The 25,986-nt window shown below is 44.0% G+C and overlaps 1 protein-coding gene across 5 annotated transcripts in view; it reads left to right on the plus strand.

Annotated features, from left to right (window-relative positions):
- The window catches only part of Tanc1 (tetratricopeptide repeat, ankyrin repeat and coiled-coil containing 1), a 229,185-nt gene that overhangs the window by 194,013 nt on the left and 9,186 nt on the right, over window positions 1-25,986 (plus strand). For all 5 annotated transcript variants that reach the window (XM_042683389.1, XM_042683391.1, XM_042683392.1 and 2 more), the window contains 6 exons: window positions 4,348-4,584; window positions 6,954-7,139; window positions 9,243-9,321; window positions 22,284-22,417; window positions 23,469-23,592; window positions 24,149-24,324. In XM_042683389.1, the coding sequence (XP_042539323.1) occupies window positions 4,348-4,584; window positions 6,954-7,139; window positions 9,243-9,321; window positions 22,284-22,417; window positions 23,469-23,592; window positions 24,149-24,324 (936 nt within the window). The remainder of the gene's footprint in view (window positions 1-4,347; window positions 4,585-6,953; window positions 7,140-9,242; window positions 9,322-22,283; window positions 22,418-23,468; window positions 23,593-24,148; window positions 24,325-25,986) is intronic.

A 25,986-nucleotide genomic window follows, 5' to 3' on the forward strand; every position in this document is an offset into this window, starting at 1 on the left:
ATCCCAGGCTGTGGACTTGGAGAATTCAGGTTGTATTTTTTTTTTCTCAGCGGCAGACAGGGAAGAGACCCCCGCCTCCTTGGGGGGTGGGTGGGAAGGGGGAAGGGGGGAGGCAGGGAGGGTATGCAGGAATCAGTCATATTCTGCATCACAATTAGACACTGTACATTTTTAAATGGGAAAGGAACTGACTCATACTTCACAGCCATGTTGGCTAGTGCCTCTTGTTTCTCTTGGTTGTATCACTTGGTCTGCCCCCACTACTTTGCTGTGTGTGTTTTGCATTCATTAAATCCCATGTTTATAAATAATATTGCTACTTCTAAGTATTAGCCAGGGAGAACTTCTGTAATGAGGATTAGAAAATCTCTACACCATTGGAACAGAATGTATTGGGTGAGCCAGGTGTGGTGGCACATGGGTCTAGTCCCGGCACTCAGAAGGATCACAGATTTAAGGTCAGCCTGAGGATGACCTTGTCTCACAAAACAAGAAGAAATGCAGAGAAAGAGTCAACTGATGACCTTCCTTTGGACCCTACAGTCTCAACTGGAGCTGTCACTGTTGTTGCACTCCATCCGTGGCAGGAATAAGCTTTGTGCTCTGAGCTAACATCTGTCCTACTCACTCTGAGCCTCAATGTTTTTGCCTATAAAATGGAGACGACAAAAGGACAGAGTCATGAGGAAGATCACTGTTAAAGCTCCTGGGAAAGAACCTGGCATGGTTTGTGTGATCATGTGGATTATTTTGGTGCTTTGCCTTGTCTATGGAAACTGACTGCACAAGAGCCACAGGTGCCTGGGAACTTCTGGATGTGGCTGTAAACAGGAGTAGCCTGCCTTGCGGTCTGACGGCTCCAGGTGTGGCACATGTCTCCTTGCTGCTCTGGGCTATGAACAGACTGAGACACAAAAGGCCTTGTGGACAGGAGGCCAGACCTCCACCTAACCGGCAACCTGTTATCTGAAGACTACACAACAGCGTGATTGTAGCAATAGCAATGAATATTTATTCGTCACTTACACAATACTGAGTACTAGGCTACACACTGCCCGTTTGTATATGTACATACATATGCTGTTTTTCCATAATTTTTCAATTGAGGAAGCTGAAAGTTGGGACAGTTGGTAGCATTCCCCAGATGACACAGCTAGAAGACACCTGATGCTCAGCACGCCTGTACCATGGCTGCAGGTGCCTTTATCACTTGATATGTTTACAGTCCTGCCTGCCAACTAGATTCACTTGGGAGCTTTTGGTGCCAGAGCTCCAGTCCCAGTTAAGTCAGAATCTCCATGGTGCAGCCCAAGCATTGGAAACTTCACACTCCCTGGTGGTTTCAGTGCTTGCAGCAGTGCTAAGGAAGGTATCTTACAGAATGATCCACAAACTGTTGGGAGGTTAAGTGGTTAAAAAAAAAACAGAATTGTACCAACAAAGGAAATGTTTTCCTGGCAACAAATGAGGTAAACTGATGACAAGCATATATAGCAAAGCTCTGCTCCTAAAATCATAGCTTTCAGGAGAAATCTTGTAAGGCATGCATGATATGAGAGTACTAAATACACACCTTCCCACCTTATTTGCAAGACCCTATTGAAGGGAATAGAGTGATGGCCTGGGTATCTCTTAGAATGCACCCCCATGCACAAGAAGCTGAGTAATTTTGAGAGTCACACAGCAAGTTAAAAGTGACTTGGGGAGGGTTCAGACTACTTAGTCCATCTTCTGTGTTTCTCTTGGACACATGAGTATCAAAGATGGTTGGGGTAGGTAGAATGGGGTCTTGATAACTGGCTGGTAGAGTTTTACAGGGAATTTACAAACTATTCCTACCTGTGGTGGTTGTAGTCTATTTTTGTGCTTCATATCTTCAAAACTTCTTTGGTCTGAATTGATATAGTAGGCCCTGATAAAAGTCATTGCTATTTCTTTACCATAATTCATTTAATTGCAAACTAATAATTATTCAGAGGGAAGTTTTAAAGCCCTTAGTCTTTATTTATTACTTAAGGTTTTAGAATGCCTATGGATTATACTGATGGCGTTTTAAAGGGTGAAATTGTTAAGCTTTGTAGTGGGGCTCCATAAGTCATTTCCCCAAATTTTACATTCTATGTCTGTGTTAGGACCAGAAAGCCTTTTCTGATTTCCCATCTGTGTGTTAAGCCTAGGTTGGTGCTTACCTGGGTCTGACTATATGACTGTGCCTCTGATAGGGTCAACAGAGTAGTGAGATGGGCCAGCTGGCTCAGCAGAGCCTCTCATTATATGTATGTGCCTTGCCCTTTCTTACAAAGAAGGGGTAGTCCCAGAGACGTGAAAGAGCTGACTGTAGAGGGGCTTGAGTGCTTCTCTTCTCTGAACTTCAGCCCTAGGTCCAATGTCTGGTGCAGTGGATTAAGTACTGAAGGGAGGAAAGGCTGGGATGTGTGAGAGGGGGCAAAGATGGAGTATTCTATATGAGATGGGGGATTTTCTTTAGGATCTTGGTCTTAGAGCAGCAATCCAGAGAGAGATGGAGAGAGAGAGAGATCCTTTTGACACATGTGCTGATAAAATGAATTTTCCAGGCAGAGAGGTCTGGAAGGGCAAGAGGCCATGAGGCCTTGCCAGGTTGGCATTGTTACTCAGTAAACCTCATGGTGTCGGTACACATTATGAGGGAAGTGTGCAGAAAGACCTTGAAGAGGAAGTCCAAGAGGAAGCTGGTGGCCCAGATCACATGAGGTTCGAGGTTTTTCAGCAGCAGCAAAGCCAACTTCCAATTTTACTTTGGTTCTGACCTGTTGGTATGCGAGTTCACGTGGGCTCCACAGCTCAGTTTGTAGATATTCTGTCAGCTACTCTGGTGGACACATATCACGGAAGTACCCTGCATTTTATATGCCTGTCGTCTTTCTGTAGCTTTTAATGATCCTCATGTGTCTCCAGTCAAATAAATGACATGGTCTCTGTGGCTTTCACATCTAATGGGCAGCCCTGAAGTCCTGCCAGGGTTTGGCAGGGCGAGTGATGGATGCAGGTTGGAACTCTTGGAGGGGACCTTTGAAGAAATGCACCGGGCATGTTAATGGGTGTTAAAGGGATGAGTTTGTGTATGTGTCTCTGTGTCTGTGTGTGTGGCCTAGAGACTGGAAGGAGATATTGGAATAGCTAAAAGTGAGATATGTTTAGTGCCATTGTTTTAAAATCTGTTGATGAGAAACTTTCTGGTTCTGTAGTGTTCAGTGATGGTGGGTGCAATGAATAATAGAAACAGTCTGTGTTACAGGAATGCACCCTTATAAAGAAAGAAGACTATTTGTATTTTCTTTTGCCTTTTTCTAACTGTTAAAATTTAATGTTGTGTTGATTGTTTCATTGCTATAAAAATACATTTTCTGGGTTTTTTTTTTAGGCTAAAAGTGTTGTTGTTGTTGTTTTCCCAAAATTTGGTCCCTAAAACCAAAAGTATCAATGTTACCTGGGAACTCATTAAAAATATGTCACCCAGACCTGGGCCCAGGAAAGGTGGTGTTGAGACTGTACACTTAATTATTTTTATTTTCAATTGTGATTTAGAAAACCTATGTAGACCAGCTACTGGTGGCTCACACCTCTAATCACAACTACTAAGGAGGCTGACATCTGAAGATTAAGACCAGCCTTGGCAGGAAAGCCTATGAGACTCTTACCTCCATTAACCACACAAAGCCACAAATGGAGCTATGGCTCAAGTAGTAGTGTGCTAGCCTTAAGTGAAAAAGCTAAGGGACAATGCCTAGGCCCTGAGTTCAAGCCCCAGCACTAGGACATAAAACAATAAAAAAACATGGAAGTAGAACTGTAGCTATGGGCTCTGAGTTCAAGCTCCAGGATCAGGAAAAAAAAACCCATGATAGAAAACTTACCATCATAACCATTTGTGTGTTCAGGTCAGTAAAGTATATTTACATTTTTGTACTTTAAATCTCTAGAGCTTTTCAGCTTGTGAAGCTAAGGTTGTGTAGTAAATAACTCTTACATTCCCCTTGCACATGACCTAAAAACCATCATCACACTTTCTATCTTTGCATTTGACTACTCTAGGTACCTTATAAGTATCATACAATATTTGTCCTTTAGCATCTGGCTTTACTTGCAATATTCATGTATTTATCCCTGTTACAGTATGTATTAAGAAGTGTCATTCTTTTCAAGGCTGTAGCTCTAATACCCTACTATGTGTATATATGTATGTACACATAGATATGTATATAAGTATATGCGTATATACATGCAAATACATATACACACATACATACAATGTACACAAATATGTATGAGAGAAGCTAACTTTGCTGATCCAACATTATCCAACAGGTGAGCCGTCTCCTGATTTTGGGAGGGGCCAACGTGAACTATAGGACAGAAGTTTTAAATAATGCCCCCATCCTGTGCGTCCAGTCTCACCTTGGCCATGAAGAAGTTGTCACTCTGCTCCTGGAATTTGGTGCCTGCGTGGATGGCGTGTCAGAAAATGGCATGACTGCACTCTGCTATGCGGCAGCTGCTGGCCACATGAAGCTGGTGTGTCTGCTGACCAAGAAGGGGGCGAGGGTAAGTAGCAGCCTTTCCCATGCCAGGGACAATGGCCAGGGTGTGAGATGGAGTGGAGAGTAACTTCCTATCATTTCTGAAACTGTTATCTTCTGGGCTGATCTTCCTTGTTCTCTACCTTGTCAAACTATTACCAATTGAGAAATTGTAGCCTAGAGAGTGTACAGGCAACTGTGTAGTTGTACCTGTGGAGAAGCAATCTCAGGAGAGAGGTGGGCCATGTGTGTCTGCTTAATGATGCCAGGGAGAAGCACCAGGAAGATTCTTGGCCAATATCTGCATGAGTAGGACCATCCTTTACAAAGCCTGCAGACAGGACTGGGATTGTGGCTCAGTGCTTGCCTTGCATGCATGAGGCCCTGGGTTCACTTCCTCTGTACCACTAAGCAGAAAAAGCCAGAAGTGGTGCTGTGGCTCAAGTGGTAGAGTGCTAATCTTGAGCTGAAGAGCTCAGGGACAGCACCCAGGCCCAGAGTTAGGCCCCATGACCGACAAAAAAAAAAAAAAGCCTGCAGACATTGACCTGTAACTCAAGTAACATGGCATCACAATGAGTTGAAAGCATCATAAATGTTTGCTTTTATTTCCCTACTTCCCTGGCCTCTTAACCATTTTATTTCATGTTTCTTTTAAAACAATAGCATAGTTCTGTGGGTTTCAGAAGCCAGTTGCTTGAGATGCAGGAAGGTCTGGAGTCATGTTTCCACTTGTAGATAGAACAGCCCTTAAGGCTGAGGCTGAGACTTTTCATCTGACCACTGGGAATCACAGCAGGGTCTCCTGACCTTGCTATGTGCAGTAATCAACATATCACCATTAATAAGAAGTAACTGTGGCTTACTAGACCAGTTCCTTTAGAACTATCAGCGCTAATAGATAAAATGAGAAGAATGTCAAGCTCACAATAAGTGCCATTTACATTTATTATAAGCAGTTCATTGGCAAATCTGCCTTTTGAATAACAATAAATACCTGTTAAGTTAAAAGGATATTAAGTTCAACCCCCCCCCAAAAGAAAAAGCCCATAAAACATTAGGCTTAAGAGTAGCAATGGTGTGCTCTCTCGCACTCTCTCTCTCTCCCTCTCCCTCTTTCTCCCTCTCTCCCACTCTCCCTCTCTCCCTCCCTTCCTCTCCCCTTCCCCCTTTCCCCTTCCCCCTTCCCCTTCTCTCTCTCTCTCTCTCTCTCTCTCTCTCTCTCTCTCTCTCTCTCTCTCTTCTCTCTCTCTCTCTCTCTCTCATTTGGGAACTCTAAACTTCAGGTCCTAGAAGGAAAATGCCTCTGTTTCCAGTTCCCAGAAATCCTTTATTCTGAGACTAAGGCCAACAGGCCCTTCTCATTGCAGATGGAAGCCAGCAGTCAGTATTGGTGGCTTCAAACAATTTTACTGTCATTTATAAAGGTGCTGATATACATAGGAGTTACAGTTTCACAAGTCAGGGAAAAGCATATTTCGGACAATGTCACCTCTTCCCTCACCCTTTCCCAGTTTTTCTGTCCCATCCTCATGTGTAAGTTCTATAGTTTATTTTCAACATAGTGTCTAGTGTACCACTGCTGCCTTTGCTTACCATTTGAAAATCAATGGCTTTTGCAAAGCTCCCAAGTTAAGATTCAGCTCTTCACTGAATCTACAGGCATGGTGGACCGGGGCTCTGGGGTCCTTCTTCAGTCCCAGTACTCCCTGAGTTTAAACAGGGAGTACAAGTATGCTGTGCGTGCACTCTCTCTCTCTCTCTCTCTCTCTCTCTCTCTCTCTCTCTCTCTCTCTCTCTCTCTCTCTCTCTCTCTCTCTCTCTCACTCGCTCTCTCTCCCCTTCTCCCCTCTCATATATACACAAACACACACACTACACACACACCCTTTCTGGCTAGCTGGCCTCCCACAATTTTGTGTACCTCCCTTACATTCTAACATGTCCCAGGCCACTGTTTGCATGTACTCCCTTTCTGGCCTTCCTCCTTCAGAGGTGTAGTCAGTAGATTTCCTGTTTTGTCAGTGACCAAAGAACTGCTCTCCTCTTCCAAGCTGCAGCTTCTCCCAGCAGCCCGAGAATTCGCCCTGAGCAGCCCATTGAGTTGCTCCATAGACATGTTCCCAAGAGAACCTGGGGCTCCCTACAGGTTTGCTAGGGAGACATTTGGAATAAGAGGATATCTCATCATCTCTGGCTATGTACACAGTGAATGTGAGTCCTGAAGTCTTGGTTACCCTGAAAGACATCAGGCAAAGTTGTAGCCCAGTCTGGAAAGACCGGAACGTGAACCCGTGTCTGGGGTGGGGTGGGATTGCACGTGTTCTTTGGGTCCTCTAATGTTCTCAGAGTAAAGATGAGGCTCACGTGTACTCCTGTGCCCTCCCTGCCCAGGTGGACCACTTGGATAAGAAAGGCCAATGTGCGCTTGTGCACAGTGCGCTGAGAGGCCATGGGGATGTGCTGCAATACCTACTGACCTGTGAGTGGTTGGCAAGTCCTTCCCAGCCCGGAACACTGAGGAAGAGCCAAGCTCTGCAGCAGGCATTGACGGCGGCTGCCAGCATGGGCCACAGCTCGGTGAGTGGGCTGCAGGTTTCCTTCCTTCCTGGTTAATGGGAAACTCTAGCTCAGTAATCACGTGTGTTGTCCAGTTGCCACCTTTCAAGTAATAAACCTATGACGTTCTAAAGGAATAAGAGAAAATGAAATTTCAAAGACTAGCCACTGTCCTTGACCTTGTTTAAGAAGTTCTGTTGTAAATAAATCCTTCCCACAAATGAGGTTCCTGGTCTCCTGCATATGTGATGGGGAGAAGCGGGTTTGTTCTTTCTACCTGAGGCTTCTTTCAGTGGTGCGCAGTCTCTGTCTTTCTCTTGTTTCTCTCTTCTTTCCCTGTTCTACTTTTATCCTTAACCCTGCCTTTTCCCCTTTGATTCATTCTTTTGTCCTTGCAATCTTGTAAAAATAATCACATGGCATCCTGGTTCTAAAACCATTCTTGAGTATTTGAAGGATTTTTAAAAATAGAACTTGGATGCTTTGATAGCATGTAAGAATGCTTGTCATTTGTGGTTCCTACACTGAAGGAAAACTTCACGCAGCAGTTAAATAGAGCATTTATTTCTGGAAGATGTCAGTATTCCTCCATTTGAAGATTTAATTGTCATCTTCTGACCTGTGTCTTAGCTTTGTGAATTTAATAGCATTTTATTCCTGCTATTTTATGTTATTTCTCATGCTTGTAGTATCTTCAAGCAATTAGAGATGCCAGCATTTGGTAAGATTCTTTCCCCAAAATGGTATCAAGTAAATTAGAGTGCCAAGCTGGCTGGCTGACATTTGCACTTAAAACACACAAGGTTTTGGCATTTAAAACACTGAAAACACATGCATAAATATGCAGTGTGTGTGTTATGTGTTCATATCTGAAAATATAAATGTTTTTCTTTTTAATGTTCTCTAAATCTGAGTGGGTTTGGAATGTGGGAAAGCATCGTTAGGAGGACTGAAACTCTGTGTTTGACCCTCCTCTCCTCACATGTGAACCTCTCATTTAAAGACGGCTTGGAGGAATGCTAAGCAAAAACTACCTTGGCACAGCCAAGTGACCATTTCATGGACATTCACCAAAATATTTGAAGGATATATTGGTTTCTTCAATCTATTATAACATAAGGCCACAAATCAAATTTAGTGGCCAAAAACAAAGCATACTCTGAACAGATCAGAAGTCTAAGATTAGGAGAGAACATGGCTTCTAACTACTTGAAGCTACCTATATTCCTTAGTTTATGGCCCCTCTTCTGTCATCCCTTCTTCTTCTAACCTGGATTCCTCCTACTCTCCATCAGGACTGTTATGGTTATATCAGGTATGTAACAGATACACTATACACCCCTAACAGGTCAGAATAATCACCCAATATCAAGATTGGTAACCACATCTCCAATTTGCTCTTGCCATTTAAGGTAACACCCACAGGTTCCTGAACTTAGGTTGTGTGCCTATTTCAGAGCCATTATTCAGCCTATCACAAAGAATATGGCTTGGGAGACTAGAACATGGCTTTGTCTTGTTCTCCTGTCACTGCTGCTGCACAGGGTGAATGTTGACTCTGGTCCAGGGCATAAATGCTTTGTCTCCCTGAGAGCCAGCTTTCCTGCCTGGAGACTTGCAACCTGACCTGTTCTTTGACAGGAAAATGCCCAGGAGGGAAAAGAACATGGCTGTCAGTAGAAAAATTGCTTGGATAATACTTTAAAATTCTTTTAGAAAAATAGATATCATCTTGGTTTTTTTTTTCCTTGTGAAAACTGGATTCACCATTTTCTGGTGATTTATGCAGAAACTGCATTTTATGCAATCTGCCGTATCCTTTGTTGATTAATCTGGCATATTTGGGTCATGCTAGAATTCATTAGAATTCTGAGTACCTAGTAATCCTAAACAGTGTTGCTGAAATTCAGAGACTGCGTTGTTCTTTATTTTATTATTATTCTCCAAGCTTAAGTGTGAATAGCATATGAATTATATTTGAAAACGGTTTTCATTATATTTTCTCTCCTTGTGCAGCATGAGATGATAGTGGCTAAAAACCAACCCTCTCTTCTTTGATATATGGGATATAATAAGAATCTGTTGCTGTGAGAACTCATTAAACCCCTTTGCCACTTCTGACAGGTGGTCCAGTGCTTGCTGGGAATGGAAGAGGAACATGAAATCGAAGTCAATGGCACTGACACGTTGTGGGGAGAAACAGGTAATTATGCTTCCACTGCTTGTAGTCACCGGCAGCTTGCTTGATGCCTGAGCCAGCATTATGGCCTAATTGTTTTAGGAATGACTTGTGATACATGTAACTCCTATTTCCATTTTATCACAAAGCATTTGAAGTTTAACGCTTTTAAACCTTCCAAACGTGCAGTAAAGCTTCCCTAGAAGCATATAAAACCTGAATCATTTTGAACTACATGAGCAGTTACCCTGCACCTGAAGAATATCAGATGGAAATACCTAAATAAGGCATGCAGGTTTAAGGTTTATCAAGTCTTCACATGTCCTAACCCAATGGACCTTCCTGCCACTCGAGCTAAGCAAGTCTGGCAGGAACTTCAGTCTTTGTTTTCAGGTGAACCAAAGGTAACTCAGTAGGGAAGGCCAGGCCTGCCTTCCTTATAGGATGAGGGCCCTGCCTAAAACACTGAATAGAAAGTCTATTTCCATTGAACAGGGTCTGTATGTGTTTTAACAATAGTGGGACAAAAGCAAGGGGTGAATGAATGAATTTTAATAAATACTAAAATTCAGATAAGAATTGCTACCCCCAAAAAAGAACTGCTACTTTAAATTTTCTATTTGAATGACTTAGTATTCAAAATCTAAGACTTCATGAGTCATTTTGTTTTTAGTAGATGCAACCAAGAGTGTTTAATGAGCATTTCTAGGCTATGTATACATAGCGTGTGTGACTTCTGTTTCTCTTGCATACATTTGTTTCCAAATGCTTCCAAATGATTTTCTAGCAAACCAAATGGTGGTCTGGAGAGTTTATTAGCTAACACATACTTGGTAAAAGCCTCAGACTTTCTGGGTATGCAGGCCTGCCCTTTAGAGCCATAGAGTCCCCTCAGAGCTGCCACATTCATCCTGGCTTTCCCATCACTCAACTCATTGCAGAAGAGCAGGGTATGACCCATATTGGAGAGACAGTACAAGCCCAATTCTGAATTTCTGTCTCCTGCTTGAGATTCTGCCAGTTGGTTGATGGCTAAAGAGATACTTGAGTAACCAAAGACTTCACACATTTATTAGCTCATAGTTTCAGTAAGTCAGAAGTCAGGGCTGAGTTCTTTCTGTAAGCCCACAGTGTAGGTACTGGCTGGGGCTGTGTTCTTATCAGTCACCAACTTCTTAGTACTGAGGTTATTGGCAGACTGGTTCCATAGATCTCTGTGGGAAGGTACAGAATGATACAGCCCCTCCCTTGTCTAATCTGCAGAACTCTTTAAGACCTGAGAAGTTCCCACCTCCCTTAACAGGCATGGAGATGAATTTTATAAATCTAGAACTTTTCCTCATTTTATCAGTTTAGTAAATTAGTTTTAAATGTTTGTTATTGTAAAGATACTGTACAGAGGAGTTACAGTTACATGAGTAAGGTAATGAGTACATTTCCTATTGAACATTGTTATCCCCTCCTTTGTTTTTCCCCTACCATCCCTTCCCTCCCCTCCCCTCCTCCCTAACTCCCCCCCCCCAAGTTGTAAAGTTCATTTTAAACATAGTGTCTTTTACATCTCATTGTTACTATGGCTCAGCCTGTATCCTTGTTTCAGCATTTTGTTATTTCCCTTCCCCTCCCCAAATTAGAAAAATGTATATACAAGATGCAGGGCACTGGAATCAAATACAATGAAAACAGGTTTATATCATAGGGAACAACATACAAAAGAAACAAAAAAAAATTACATGGTACATTAAAAACAACAGTGACAAAGATAAAACCTCTTGTTTCCCTATCTTGGGGTTCTTTTCATTTAGCATCATCTTTTATGGTCATATGTGCATAGCTTTTGACCTTTCCCACTTGTCTGGTAAGATTATCCTAGACATATAGTAGTTATTGCAAGTAAATGAAACCATGAGACCTATGTTTCTTTGGGCCTGGCTTACTTCACTTAATATAATTTTTTCCAAATCTTTCCATTTCCTAACAAATGGGGCAATGTCATCCTTTCTGGTGGAGGCATAGAATTCCATTGTGTGTGTGTCACATTTTCTTGATCCATTCATCTACTGAGGGGCATCTGGGTTGGTTCCATATCTTAGCTATGGTGAATAATGCTGCGATAAGCATCGTTGTGCTGGTAGCTTTAGTGTGGCCTTGTTTGTGGTCATTTGGGTAAATGCCTAAAAATGGGATTGCTGGGTCAATGGGGAGCTCTATGTGTAGTCTCTTGAGGAACCTCCTATTGTTTTCCAAAGTGTCAACCTAGAACTTTATTGAGAGACTTCTAACCATTTTAACTATTTAAGCTTTTTTTTTAAAAAAGCCAGACCAGCATTGTTTTTCAGACTTACAGAGCCACAGCAGCTTTCTGTAGAATGCATCTCAAGCAAACCAATCTTGCCTTCTCTCTTTTGCTGTGTGGTACCTCCTTTTATCCAGATATTTTCAGAGACAAACACCATTGTCTCCCCCAAGCCCTCCTATTTTCCAGGTTTTTGTCAAAGAAATATTTGTAAGTATTCTGGGAAAGTTTTAAGTTTGAGAACACTTACAAATACAGGGCTTTACACAGATAATAAACATGTCACTGTCCTGAAGGTGAGATCTGTGTCACCTAACTCCAGGCCACATGTAGGCATGAAAGCAGATGTTTTATGGCTCATTTTAGGCTGCAGAGAAGTGACTGCATAAATGAATGGGTCACACCGCTTTTGTTTCTTACCTTCAACTTGAGTCAGCAGGGTCTGGCCGCTCCCCAGCCTCTGGGGGATGCTGCAGGGTCTGCTGTTTTTCATCACTAGAGGAGCCTTCAGCAACGAAAGCAGTAGTTTGCTTGGTTTTCTTTAGACCCCTCATTCCTGGGTGTTCTCAATGATGCTTTGTGTCCAAAATACCATAGACTGGCCTTTGTCTGTTGTTAGCCACAGCCAAAGCATAGGATCCCTGAAAGCCACTCATCTAGAGTGTGGGAGGGAAGTTGGCGGAACAATTGGAAGCTTTACATGGATAATACAGGCATTATTCCTCCGAAAGCCCTTGTATCCATGTACAAGTCTGTTCAATGTAGATTTAGCTGGGAACATCTTGGCTTTTGCTGGCTGACTGGTTGAGATGGCCATCTCCATCCTTGACGGGTATGTTGTTTTTCATGTAGCACTACCACCTGTTTGGATGACAGTTCCTTCCCTGCCATCTCTTCCCTCCCTCAGCCACAGTTCAGAGGTGGGGGGGCCAGCTCCCTGTACCTGCACCTCACTTTTCTGCCAGGACAGACTTGTATAGTCCCTGTGTAGCTGCTTGACAGTGGTGGTCCTGCCACTGTTGTTTGGGAGCAGTCGGTTTCCAGAGCGAGGACAGCTCTCAGCCAGAAAAGAAGGCACACAGGAAAGGGTTGGCCAGTGTGAGGTTCCTCCTTACTCTAGCCATCTGGTAGGGGTGGTTGGGAGCAGGAAAAGATGAGCTTTTGTCCTGAGCATCTCACTGCTGGTAGTCCTCACATGGCATCACAAAAGGAGAATGACTCCTAAGTTAGATGAATGGAACAAGAATGTATACTATAGATTTTGAAGACACTCATCTAAAATGGAAACTGTTTAGTCTCAGGGTTTACTTGAGTAAACCCATAGCTTCTGGAAAATTTGCCAATTGATACCGCTGATAACTAGTAACTACTGGTTTTGGAGAACAGAGAGCTTCACTGAAGAAAGACTTCCCTTGCGTTAGCATCTGGGACCTATTTTACTTGTCTACGCAATGTTTAAAAACCAGCCCTGCAAAGTCAGTCCTGTAGTTTCAGTAGCTCTGGAGCTTCTTCCTTTTCTTCCTCCTCTTCAATGGAAAATAGGAATGGGATACATCAGAAAGAAGTTTAGAATAAATGAGGCATTAATGCCCGTAATTGTACCACCTTCAAGGTTGCCAAGCCCTTAGCTTTGGGACACCCGCAGACTTGGTCAGATGATGGTCCTGCAGTTTCTGGGCGGCCTGAAAGATGGCACAAGCCCATCAGATACTTGGGTTATCTCTGTCTCAGGCATTCCACAGCCATGACGAGTCAGTGCCAGCTCCCACAAAGTCTCGACTAAATCAAATTACTGTTTCCATGTCATTGTTTGATGTGAATCAGCCGGAGCCAAAATGACCAGGGATGCTTAACTGGTGACCTCATGCTGTGGGAACTGTCAGAGAGACCGTGTTTCCAAACTCTAGGCTTCTCTCCAGTCTGTGAGTCTGCTCTGTGCTTCTGGCCAGAAACCTCCTAAATTAAAGAGAATAGAGGCCCTTCTATTCCAGCATCTTCCTTTGACATGTACACATTCCTATATAAAAAGCTAGGGGTAGAGCTTAGTGGTAGAGCCAGCACCTATCATGAACAAGGTTCAATCCCCAACAGCACAAGGAAACAAAACAAAATGTGCCTGTCCTATAAACAGTCTCCCTGCCTCAGCAGGTTTCCTTTGGCTCATTCTTTCCCTTAGCAGGACTTACTATTGAATCTTATTGTTGATGTTCCTTTCTGATGAGAGGCTCTTTTCCTTAAGTTGTGAGTTTCACGAGACCAGATATTTCTGTGTGTCTCATGCTCACCTGGATACCCCTCATCTGAGGCTGCTTGGTCTGGCTACTTCTCTGAGAGAGAGAAGATTCTAGACAGATGGAAGTTTTGTCTGTCTCTGTTGTCCAGCATAATAGCCACTGTGTATGTGTGGATACTGAATGCTATTTTATTTTTATTACATGTCTGGCCAGGTGCCAGTAGCTCATTCCTGTAATCTTAGCTACTCAGGAGGCTGAGACCTAGGAATAGCAATTTGAAGCCAGCCTGAGCAGGAAAGTGAGACTTTTACCTCCAATTACCACTTTTTAAAAATATTTTTTATTTTAAAGATAACTGTACAGAGGGGTTACAGTTACCTGAGTAAGGTAATGAGTACATTCCCTATCAAGCATTGTTACCCCCTCCTTTGTTTTCCCCTACCATCCCTTCCCTTCCCTCCTCCCCATCTCCTTTCTCCCCTTCCCCAATTACCTCTTACCTCCTCGGAAAGCTAGAAGTGGAACCATGGCTCTAGTGGTAGAGTGCTAGCCTTAAGCAGGAAAGCTCAACTCAGGCCGAGTTCAAGCTCTGGACTGGCAATTAAAATTACATGTCTGCTTGTGAGTCCTGGCAACCGTATTGGACAGTCCTGGTCTAGCTCCAAGGCTTGTCATGTAGGTGTTGGCCAAGTGTACAAGTAGATTTAAAGAACATGGAGCCATAGAATATTTCGGACAGGTGATATTCAGTTTGTGAAATCATTCAGGAGAGATACTGCTAGAGAAGAGCCGAAGAAGGAGCCCAGTCACTCACAAGAAGCCAGTGATGTTTCTTTGTGTCATGGTACAGTTACAGGATGCTGGGTTCTAAGATGGCTATTGGACTTTATTCCACTCTGCTCCCAGTGTGGCATGGTCACAGCTGAGGGAATGACATGGCCCCTGCTGGCCTTGGTGATGATGACCTCTTTCTCCACTGTGCTCTGGAGAGCAGAAGCTCCTTCTCACTGTCTCATAGCTGCTTGCCATGGGCGTCAGGAGGGTGCGACACCAGCTGCTCCCAAATGTCTCCTTTTCCTAATTTAAAAAAAAAAAAAAGCCTATCAGAGGAAGTTAAGAAGACTGACAGAAAACACTGTGTGAAGTACTAAGTCTTTCACATTAATTTGGTACTATTTTAATTGGGGGAGTAGTTCCCAAAGAAGTTTAGACATTGTAAATAATTGGTTCTTATCACCAAAGTCGTTAATGACACTTTGTCTACCTCCTTTCTAAAGAGGAGCTGAGTTTCTCTGCTGTCATCTGAGTAGGGCTTTGGGCTGAAGAGCCTACTCCCTTTCATCAGTGCATCAGAGCACTTCAGCTCAGCATGTGTGCCAGTCCCAGCTCACTGTTTGCTAATTCTGGACAGAACCTGGCCTCCTCTGGGGTTTTAGTCACAAACATTGTCCTGTCAGCAGGAGTACGGTGTCTCTAAAGCCATCCTTGGGGCAGAAGGTCCATTCTCCACAGACATTCTCCATGTGTTGTTTACAGAGTTTAGGGAAGCACTGTATGTCATACCTTATGAGTTTTGTTTCCCTCATGTCTTCATGAAGTCACTTTCCTTTCATATTCTGTGCCTGTTTGGCTTCCTTCCTGGGTGTACCAAGCCATGAGATCTGGTCTTACCATCTCCAAGACCGTCCCAGAATACAGGGAACAGAACAGTGTAGTTTTACTTTTAAAAAGACTATTTACTCATATTTTTGCTTATTTTCTTTTAATAGAGGAGGAACTTTGTTTAAATTCTTTAATGTGAATTTAAACTCACTAGATTGAGTTTGAGCCTTATATCTACTTGCTTATTTTCAAAAATGTTAAAGAAGCCAGGTGCCCGTGGCTTACACCTGTAATCCTAGATACTAAGGAGGCTGAGTTCTGAGGATCACGGTTCAAAGCCAGCCCAGGCAGGAGAGTCTGTGGGACTCTTATCTCCAGTAAGCCACCAAAAAATGGAAGTGACACTGTGGCTCAACTGGTAGAGCCTTGAACTGAAGAGCTGAGGGACAGTACCCAGACCCATAATTCATTCCCCATGACTAACCAAAAAATAAAAGTTTTAAGACCAGAAGAGTTTCAGAAGCTTTTCAGATTTTGGAACATTTGTATAGACTTTACTAGTTCACTATCCCTAATAAAAAAAAAACAAAAAAAAAACTAAAATCTGAGAATTTAGAGAATCCCAGATTCTGGATTTGAGAATTAGGAACACAACCTGTACATATGCCTCTCACAATGGAATTTCAAGTAAGAAACTGGAGGAGAGAATTTGTCAGTTGCTCACTGGAGACTGTGGAAAATATGTGTGACATGTTTTTCCTTCTTCTGCCAGTGCTGGTTTAAAGAAGGTGCAAAGAGATTGATGGGTGTGGAAATCCAGATTTCTATCATTCCTGAGCAGTAGAAATTCTTGATTATCCTTGGAATGAGGCATGAAAGGAAAAGGAACTAACCCAGGACCCTAGAGGGGAAAAGGCTATTTCAGGCCTGTCTTGGAGGAAGAAGGCCCTCATGTTTGAGTACAGGAACCCAGAATTAGAGAGCTGGGGGAGAGAAACAGCCCATCTTAGGGCACATAGAATAGTATTACGATACACATACTGGGGCATTTTATGTCCTGACAATGCTCTGCAACCACAGTTAGACAGGAACAAGGTCATTCCAGATTATTCTTAGTCAGGGGAGAAAGTATAATAGTTCTTTAGAAAAATGAGTGTTTTGTAATAATTGTCTTCTAAACAGTCTTCCTAGACAGCTGTTAGGTGAGTGAGATGTCTTAGAGGAGACTTTGTGGAGGCAACAAGGTGGGAGTGAGAACTCAGATGCCAGCAGGCTCTCACTAGCTGTGTGGCCTTAGGAAGTTTTTTGGTAGGTCTTTCTTTTTCTCTCCTATAGCAGAGATGAGTTGTCTCATGGTATTATTAAAATAGGCTAGAGTCTCCCTCTCCCTAGCTTAATTAAGAGCAGGGGTTTGGGATAATTCTGCCACCAAGATAAACTCCTGACCCCCAAATACAGATTCGCTTTGTGACTTAGGGTGAGCATTATACCCAGCTATCACTCAGTTCTTTCACTTCAGTACTTGGTATGACAGTAGACAGAACCTCTCATTCAGAGGGCTCGTCTTCCTGACGTAAGCAAGTGTCTATCCTTGGTGTTTGTACAGTGTCCAGTGGTAACAAGTGTTCAAAAGAAACGACATGTAGGTTGTGATAAGTTAATATTAATTACTGTAGTAAATAGTAACCATTTATATTACTCATCTGGTCTTGATAGAGTAAGCAATGAAATCTTATACTTTGTAGTTAATTTAGGAAGAAAAAAATCACAGGTGAAGAGAAACACAAGTGCCTTTTGATCATGTGTCCGGTGTCCGTCCAGTAGCTGTATAGCTATATTTTATTTTTTAAAGCGTACTTGGCATCGTGAATCTCACATTTCATCTTCCAATACATGCTCAGAGACTTGACAGCACAGTTTATAACACAGTCTGTAACACGGTCAGACTGGTTGCTCAGATTTGGATTCTGCCTTCCCTTAACTTCAAATTCTCCTAGATAACTCAATAGAATAGGGTATAAAGTTAGGCATGGTGGTACATGTCTGAAATCCCAATACTTAGGAGGAAGTGGAGGGGAGAGGATGGCAACTTTGATGTCAACATGGCAACAGCGAGGAGGAAAATAAAACCCAACCAGTACTCAAACAACAAAAGATCAGAGGGTGATGACGGGGTGTATTCCACAGGATGTGTGGCTGTAGCCTTTTTTACTCATCCCTGTTCTTGGCTCGAGCCAGGCTTTCCCTTGCAGGACTCAGTATGAATCTGTGGGAGTCCTGGCTCTCCCAGGAGAGTTTTTCCAGTGGAGAACAATAGGGAACAACAAGGACTTGTTAGGTTGAGAAAGCAGTTAGGCAGCATTAACTTCTGTCCCCAAGGTCACTAGAGCACAGCAGAGCACAGCCCTTCCAGAAGTTGCTTCATGAGGACTGGAGGCTGGCTCCGGTCCTCCAGCTGTTCAGCATGAGCAATCTTTATTCTCCTTCTGTCCTTTAAGTTGTTGAAGATTAGATCAAGCCCAAGCTTCATAGGGACAAAGAATTTATAGGTCTTGGAAAGTGTGTTCTTCTATCTAGTGAAACCTTTCCTCCTACAACGATAGAAGGAAATGTCAAACAAAGCAGCTCTAAGAGCTGGAACTCATAGTTCATTGGAAGATGGAGGCATGTGTCTCACCTCTGGAGGAGGCGCTACTTGCAGATAGGGCCTTGGAGGCTAGCCCCTCTGAGACCCTCTGTGTGATGGCCCAGTGCCAAGTGACCTGGCAGCAACGCACAGGCCAGGCTCAGCCTCTGGATGCAGCAGTGTCTTAAGACATTGGTTGAAGACTGGATTCATTCCCTGAGTTGAAAAGCCATCACTAGTGTTTACATTTTACCTTTAGATTAAACAGCTGAGAATTTTCCAGCATTTCCTATTATGCTATTATTTGAATTCTTTTCTTTACAATTGAGTGGGGTGTCTCATGAGTCTCTGGTCTGGAGTCAAAGATCACTGGCTTTGTTGCATCTAATGGCTCCCAGAGTTAAATCACATTTCTGAGAACCCTGCTGCTTACTTCTAAATATTAGCACTTTGGTTTTGTTTTCTTCTTTTTTAAAAGCTGGGAAAGGCCACTATAACAGGAAATGAATTGCACCAGTGACACACATGAACAAATGAGCTACTCTCCCACGTTGCCCTCTTACCTACAGGAGGTACATACAATGGGTTCACACACTTTTGCTCCTGTGTTCAGTTTGGCCTTAGATTTGCAGGAGGGTGCTGTTGCCTCTGTGTATAGTGACCTGTCACTGTTCTTTCCAGGTTGGGTCCAGGAGCAGAGGGAGGGAGTTACACCCATGGTTATGACTTGAGCCGAGCCAGCCTGAGCCCAGGTGGCACATCCTATACATTTGAGTGGCAGATGTGCCGTAGCATTTTATAAACAGCCCTGTCGATGGAGTGACTCTTCTCGGAAGGTTGACAGCTGATTTTTTTTTTTTGTAAATCAAAATTTCCCAGAGAACTATAATATGTAAAAGATACCGGCAACGATCCATTTTATTATACAAAGAACTGTTTCTCAGTGATGTTTTCAATAAGTTCAAATGGATGAGTGTCACTCAGGTTTTTCTTAAAATGAACATCTGTCACGATGAATCTACTCAGGCTTTGAAGATGGAAGACAGTATTGCTGAGGTGACATCATTTGGGATTGCCAGCAAATGATATGTGCTTTCTGGGGAATTTAATTACACAAATGCCATCTTGTTAAGGATTTTGCAAGCGAAAGAACTGTATCCAATGTGACTCTGAAAAAGTGCCACATGTTCACATTGGTTTGAGAGCCTCCATTTCATACCTTGTATTTTGCTGGCCAGAAGGCAAGGCCATTGGTGGGGCTGTCTCTTCTCCAACCCTGCCCACTTCCCCATCTTTATCTGATCAGGCAAAGAAGACCACTGACCTTCATTAGAGTCAGGCTCAGGTCAGAGATCAGCCTGCTCAGCAGAATGGTTGAAATTCCTGAGGGGAGTTTTTTATCCTGAGTTTATTTGCTTAATCACGTGGTCTGCCATTCTTCATCTCCCTTGTTTCCGAATATGGTATCTTGAAGTCCCGGCAGCAGCTGAAACTTGAGATGCATTCTGGCCTCCAGAGTTCACAGTGATGTGGCCCAAAATATCCACTCTGTAGAAAAAGGGAAACCCAGGTCCTGTCATCTATCAGACTGTTCTAAAAATGGGTGAATGAGTGTCCTTAGAAATCTGTGTGTAGAATGTGATCTGTTTTCAGCCTGAGCAAAGTGAGCCTGTGCTGCTGACAGCTTCATAATCCCTGTAAAGGACCTTAGCTGTCAAGCACAGGGCAGGACAGGCTGTAGTGAGAGAGGGTAGATTCCGACCCAGTCTCCAGGCCTGGGGTGGAGCTGTCATCTGCTTGTCAGCTGTTCCAACTTCCGGCTTGTCTGAGGCCTCTGTAAAACACAGACTATTTTTAGTGTGAAGCTGTCGTTTCTGATGTACTGTTGTTGCAAAAAATGAGTAGCAGCTGTAACAGAAAGCTCAGTTTAAAAGCCCTGTTCCTAATAGGGATGAGACTGTTTACCAAATAAAAGGACGGAATGTTCTAGGGCATTGGCTACTCTAGCCTCATCAGAAGAAAGTCCTGATGTGTTCTTTTCCAAGGAGTTCCAAGGAGTTCTGCCTCTGCAGCACACATGCATCTGTGTCTGTGTGTGCACATGTGAACATGTCTGTGCGTGTCTGCTTCTGTGATTCATTTCTTCTGCTGGTCAGTGATGACTAGAGGAGGCGGAAGAGGCTCCCCAGGCAGAGGGAACTTGGAGAGGATCGGCAGGCTTAGGGAACAGTTTCGAAGCCAGATCTTCCATCCTACACACTCTTACTGGGTTGTATTCTGATCAGTCTTGATAGTGGATATTATAGGGGAAGAAAAAGAACAAAAACCTGCACCCTATCTTCCATAGCTTCTAGTTCAAGACAGACAGGCTACTACCAACAACAGATACTAAATGACATAGATGTTTAATAACCTGTGAAGCTCAGGTATGTAGAGAGAAGTGAACATGTCTTACAGAGGAGGATTAGACTTTAGGTCTACCCCTCTGTGCCCTGAAACCCAAGTGAAGGGTGTGGGACTGACTGCAAGGTGGATGGGGGCACCATGCAAGGGTGTTAACAAGGTTTGCATAGATGGCTCTCCAGTGTAGAGTCTGGCCAGGGTAGAGGAAACCCTTGCCAAAGGAGAGTTGCTAAAGAGATGTCATTGGCCCTCACTAAAGAGTAACTGTTTTCAAAGCTTCTTCTGTATCTACAGTTTCGTATGTGACATATTCTGGTCTCTGCAGTACAGAAGTGCCCATGCTCTGTGTTATTGAATCATATATGTGATCATCATCATTGTCATGATGACAAGAAACAACTGTATCCAAGGTTCCCTGCAGCAGGAATGAGGCCTGGCCTACCTCACCTGGACTTCTGCAGAAATCCCTTAGAAAGGCAGCTTGAAGAATGCTCTGAAAGAGCGGCAGTGCCCTCACTGCTGAGAGCACACTCCTACCAGGGTAAAGTAGCAGTGCCCTTGAGGAAGGAGAGAGGGAGATGCTGGATTCCCTGCCAGCTTCATCTTCACACTCAGGGTTTTCAGGACTGTGGTACACCTGTGTAGGTATACTTGCTCCCTCCTGTGAGTCCTATCTGCCTCTTCATTTGTCAGGAGGCCTGGGTTTGGATCTGAGCCTGATGACATCAGGCAGGTGTGACTTGTGAAATAGTAAAGTTGCTGGCCGTACTGCACTGTAGTCCAGAGGACAATCAAGATTGAATTCCGTGGAGGAATTGGGGCTTGCCATAGGACATTGGGCCTAGCTAGGTCTGCACCATGTGTGAGTGTATTCATATGGCCAGGCTGATGGGAAGCTGGAGTGGCTGTAACCAGATTAAAGGCTGACCCTCAGTTCCCCCAACCTTATGGTGGGCACCAGAGGGAGCCATTACCCTTCTTGGTGCTGCTCCTTCCTGTGTAGCATCCACCCAGGACGCTCAGCCCCATCCTATCCTCTTGTCCCACTGAAAAGCCAATGTCCTGGTGCCTGAGACAGGCTGGGCTGTTGTCCATAGTAGAGGCTAGGATCCGGTCAGACATGGGGCCCTGAGGACCTAGCCCCTCTCTTTTCCTCTGTATTTTTGTTGTGCCCTGGGGTCATCCCGCAGCTACCCTGTTTCAGGGCAGCCTTAGGACCACAGTCTGTCCCCCACCACCCTCATGTTTCTTCCTTGACTTCCTAACTCTTACGTCTGACTGGTTAGATTCTGAGGTCTGTCCAGGCAGCAGTGTTGGGATACCCTCCCGGCGGACTCAGTGATGATTTTTGTTGAACAAGGTCTGACCTAAGGTAAGAGGCCAGACTGGACAACAACCTAAACTGAGTTTGTGACACACTGTATTCTGCTCTGTCTCACTATGGACATCAAAACCAGAATTTACAATTTGTCAGAGGCTGGTGGGCCGGCCTGGGTGGCTGTACCCTTTCAGCTCTAGATGATAGAGCTCGACTTGGGAATAGCTCCTGTCTAGAGTCAGCCAGCTGTGCTGGCTATACATTAGGAGCTCACCTGGGACTGTGCAACACAGCATGGCATCCTTACAGCAGGGCATCTGGGTTCCAAGGAAGCTCAAGCCCTCTGTCTCCCGGCCCCAGTCCAGACACTGGCGCACCTCATTCCCACTGGGCTCTGGTGATCACAGCTGTCACGGAGCCACCTGGACTTGAAGGAAGGGGAAGTGTCTGAGAACTCGTGGGCACTCCACTTGTCTAACAAGTGATTGCTCCTGTGACTTTCCACAGCCCTGACTGCCGCCGCAGGAAGAGGGAAGCTGGATGTCTGTGAACTGCTGCTGGAGCAGGGGGCCGCGGTGTCACGGACCAACAGGAGAGGGGTCCCTCCTCTGTTTTGTGCAGCCCGCCAGGGCCATTGGCAGGTAACAGTGGACCCCAGGTTCATGAGAAGCAGCGCCTGGAGTGGAGGTTACTGTGGAGGTCGCCTTTGGCCCCAGTCCTGTTCCCCTTCCTTGGTGTCTGCCGGTGCTTTAGGACCATTTGACAGGAAAGCAATCAGCCACACAGGCTGGGGAGCAAGACTGCAGGCAGAGCCACACAGATGCCCCTTAACTTCAGAGGGATGGATAGGGGTTGAGAGGTTTGCTACCACACATCTGTTATGTTACTTTATAGCCTAATGGTCCCCAGGGTATTTGAAAAAGTGCAGTTCAAGGATGCTGTCTCTTTCATAGCTGTCTTTAATTCAAGGGAGCCAGGGATCCTAGGAGTTGCAGCATTCCTTCATTTGGGAAATAGTGACCACATACCCCATACCTGCTACCAGATTTGTATTCACACAATGCCAAATAAAGGAATATCGTTATGCCCATTATAGGAAAAATATCCTCTGGCTTTCACTATCATTGGGGGACTAGATCCAGGAACCCTACAAATACCAAACTCTGAATGCTCAACTTCCTTATACAAAATGATGTAACATCTGCATATAGCCCACCTACATCCTCCCACGTACTTTAAATCATTCTTACATATCTATAATGCCTGATGCTATATATAATATATATATATATATATATAATAGTCATTCTGTTGTTTAGTACTAATGCTTTTTTTTTTTTGCATTTTCAGTACACTGTTGGTTGAATTCACTAATGTGAGACCCATGGGTACAGAGGGCTGGTTATTCTTCACCTCAATACGAGCTGAGGGCCCAAATATCCTTACTATTCCTGCCTGATATGTGTGGGCTTTTTTGTAGTAATGAACTGGGTTGTCAAAAAATATATATTCTGGAAAAGGTTCTGTGGGAAGGAATACAGTAAAAAGATTGGATGGGTCCCACATCTCACAGCTTATAGTGCGTTTGAAAAGCAAGGGGTCATTTATCTACTTTTCAAGCCTGCAAAACCTGCGTGTAGAGAATGTGGCTTAAAAGGCAGAAGGAAGACTAATGCTTAATGCATCTCCCAGATTGTGAGATTGCTGTTGGAACGTGGCTGTGATGTGAACCTGAGTGACAAGCAGGGCCGGACGCCTCTCATGGTGGCTGCCTGTGAAGGGCACTTGAGTACTGTGGAATTCCTCCTTTCTAAAGGTAGGTTTTTCTCTAACAGATGCTCTCTGTTTTTTCTACTTCCAATTTTGTCTGTTATGGAACATGTGCTTTTGTTAAAGGAACTTATTTTCCTTTCTTTTTCTTTTGGACAGTACTAGGCTTTGAAGTAAGGACCTCATGCTCTCTTACTTGAGTTACTTCACTAGCTACTTTTGCATTGGTTATTTTTCAAACTAGGGTTTCAGTGGAGCCTAAGCTCTTCTATTTTTTTTTCTTTTTCTGGCCTGTGCTCTTCTCGTGCCCTGAAATCCCCTGATCTCTGTCTCTCAAGTAACTAGAAAGGTAGGCTTGACCCACTTTGCCTGACCGTGAAAGGGCTTTTCTAACACACGTAAAGACAGGAGGAAGCGCAGCTCCTGTGCCCATTGCTCTGCTTCAGTGATGACCTTGTCACCATCAGCTTCAAACTCTGTGCCGGACAGGCCTGCTCCTGAATCTGATGCCCATGCAGGCAGGAGCGTTGAGCTGTGGACGCCTCAGCAACCAGGCTTGAATCTTACAGGACTCGAGTTCTGTGTGTGGACTTTGCTTTCAGGTGCCGCCCTCTCTTCTCTGGACAAAGAGGGCCTGTCAGCATTGAGCTGGGCTTGTCTGAAAGGTCACAAGACAGTGGTCCAGTATCTGATTGAAGAAGGAGCTGAGATAGACCAGACAGACAAGAATGGGCGCACTCCCTTGGACCTGGCCGCTTTCTATGGCGATGCGGAGACAGTGAGTACCCAAAGATGGTCACTTGCTTCTACCTGAAAGTTGCCATGAGCCACTGGTGGAAGAGGTGCCACCGAGTTGTTAAGAATCCTCAGAGACCAGCTGTGCCTGAGTGTAGTACACTGTGCTGTGGTACAGTGGGTCTAGGGAGGAGAATAGTTCAATCAACTCCTAATTCTGTGGCATGTAATCCATTCCAGGACTAGTCAAGATTCCAGTGTATTGTTAAAAACTTAGAAATACCTGCTTACAAACCATAGACTTAGCCATGAATGTAGTTGTGCCTTCTTACGGTATCCTTTGTGCAGACAATTCTTACTTCTACACATGAGAAATTACTAGTTAAATGATAAGCTACTTTATCTTTATTGTCTCATACTTTTATTTATTTTGGTAGTACTAACGTTTGAACTCAGAGCCTTACACTTGTTAGTAAGGTGCACTACCACTTGATGCATGGGCCCAGCCATTCACTCTTTTTTTTTGGGGGGGGAGGGGTCCAGTCATGGGGCCTGAACTCTGGGCCTGGGCGCTGTCCCTCAGCTCTTCAGCTTAAAGCTAGCGCTCTACCACTTGAGCCACAGCGCCACTTCCGGCTTTTTTCTTTTTGCTTATATGGTGCTGAGGAATCGAACTCAGGGCCTCATGCATGCAAGGCAAGCACTCTACCACTGAACCACCTTCCAGCCCTCACTCCTATTTTTAAGTGACCAATAATGTTATACCTCACAATGTGATCTTTAGAACATGTGTACATAGGAGCTTAATCAAATCAGGCTAATCTATTGCTTTGGTTATTTATTATTTCTTTGGGTGAGAACATTTAGATTCCTCTCTTTTAGCTATTTTGAAACAGTACATTATTATAGTTACTATGTTACACAATAGATCCTCAGAACTTAACCCCTGCCCTCTGAACTTTGACCCTTGACCATTCCATCCACCCCTCCCCCACCCCCTACCCCCAGCTCTGGTAACCAGCGCTCTACTTCTTAGACTTGTTTAAATTCCCCATACAAGTGAGATCATATGTTATTTGTCTTTCTGTGTCTGGTGTACTTAGCATCATGTCCTCCAGTTTTTATATAAATTGTGCTAAATCACAGGATTTCCTGCTTTTTAAAGGCTTAATTTTATTCCATTATGGATATTTACTGATTTGTTTCTAACACAGTGGCGTGGCCTAAAAACATTTAAAAAAAATCTCTGGGTACTTACTTCTTTGTTCATCTTGGGGATGTCAGGATATATAACCTTAAGCTAGGAGCTGCATGATGTCTTTTGGGGAAGAAACATGTCTTTGTCAGGCTGCACATCCCAGACCCCTGGGCTGACAGAGGAGCAATCATACTTGTGTTTTCATAGTTCAGTGTCTCAAGTGAGGATGAGCTGGCAAGAAGGGTTCCTGATCCTGGCAGCTGTGGACCTGGGCCAGTGAGGGTACATTACTCAGTAGTAGACCCTTGGCTGGCAGATGTGTGAGGGTTCAGTCTCATCAAAAGAGGAGGAAGAAAGTAATCCTCGCTACTCAGGAGACAGATCTTAGGATCAGTTTGAAGCCAATCTGAGCAGGAAAGTCTGTGGACTCATCTCCACTAACCTATTGAAAAAGCCAGAAGTAGAGCTGTGATTCAAGTGGTAGAGCACTAGCCTTGAGCAAAAGAA

This window comes from Dipodomys spectabilis, unplaced genomic scaffold, assembly GCF_019054845.1.
Source record: "Dipodomys spectabilis isolate Male_0828 unplaced genomic scaffold, ASM1905484v1 ptg000081l, whole genome shotgun sequence".
Classification (NCBI taxonomy): Eukaryota; Metazoa; Chordata; class Mammalia; order Rodentia; family Heteromyidae; genus Dipodomys; species Dipodomys spectabilis.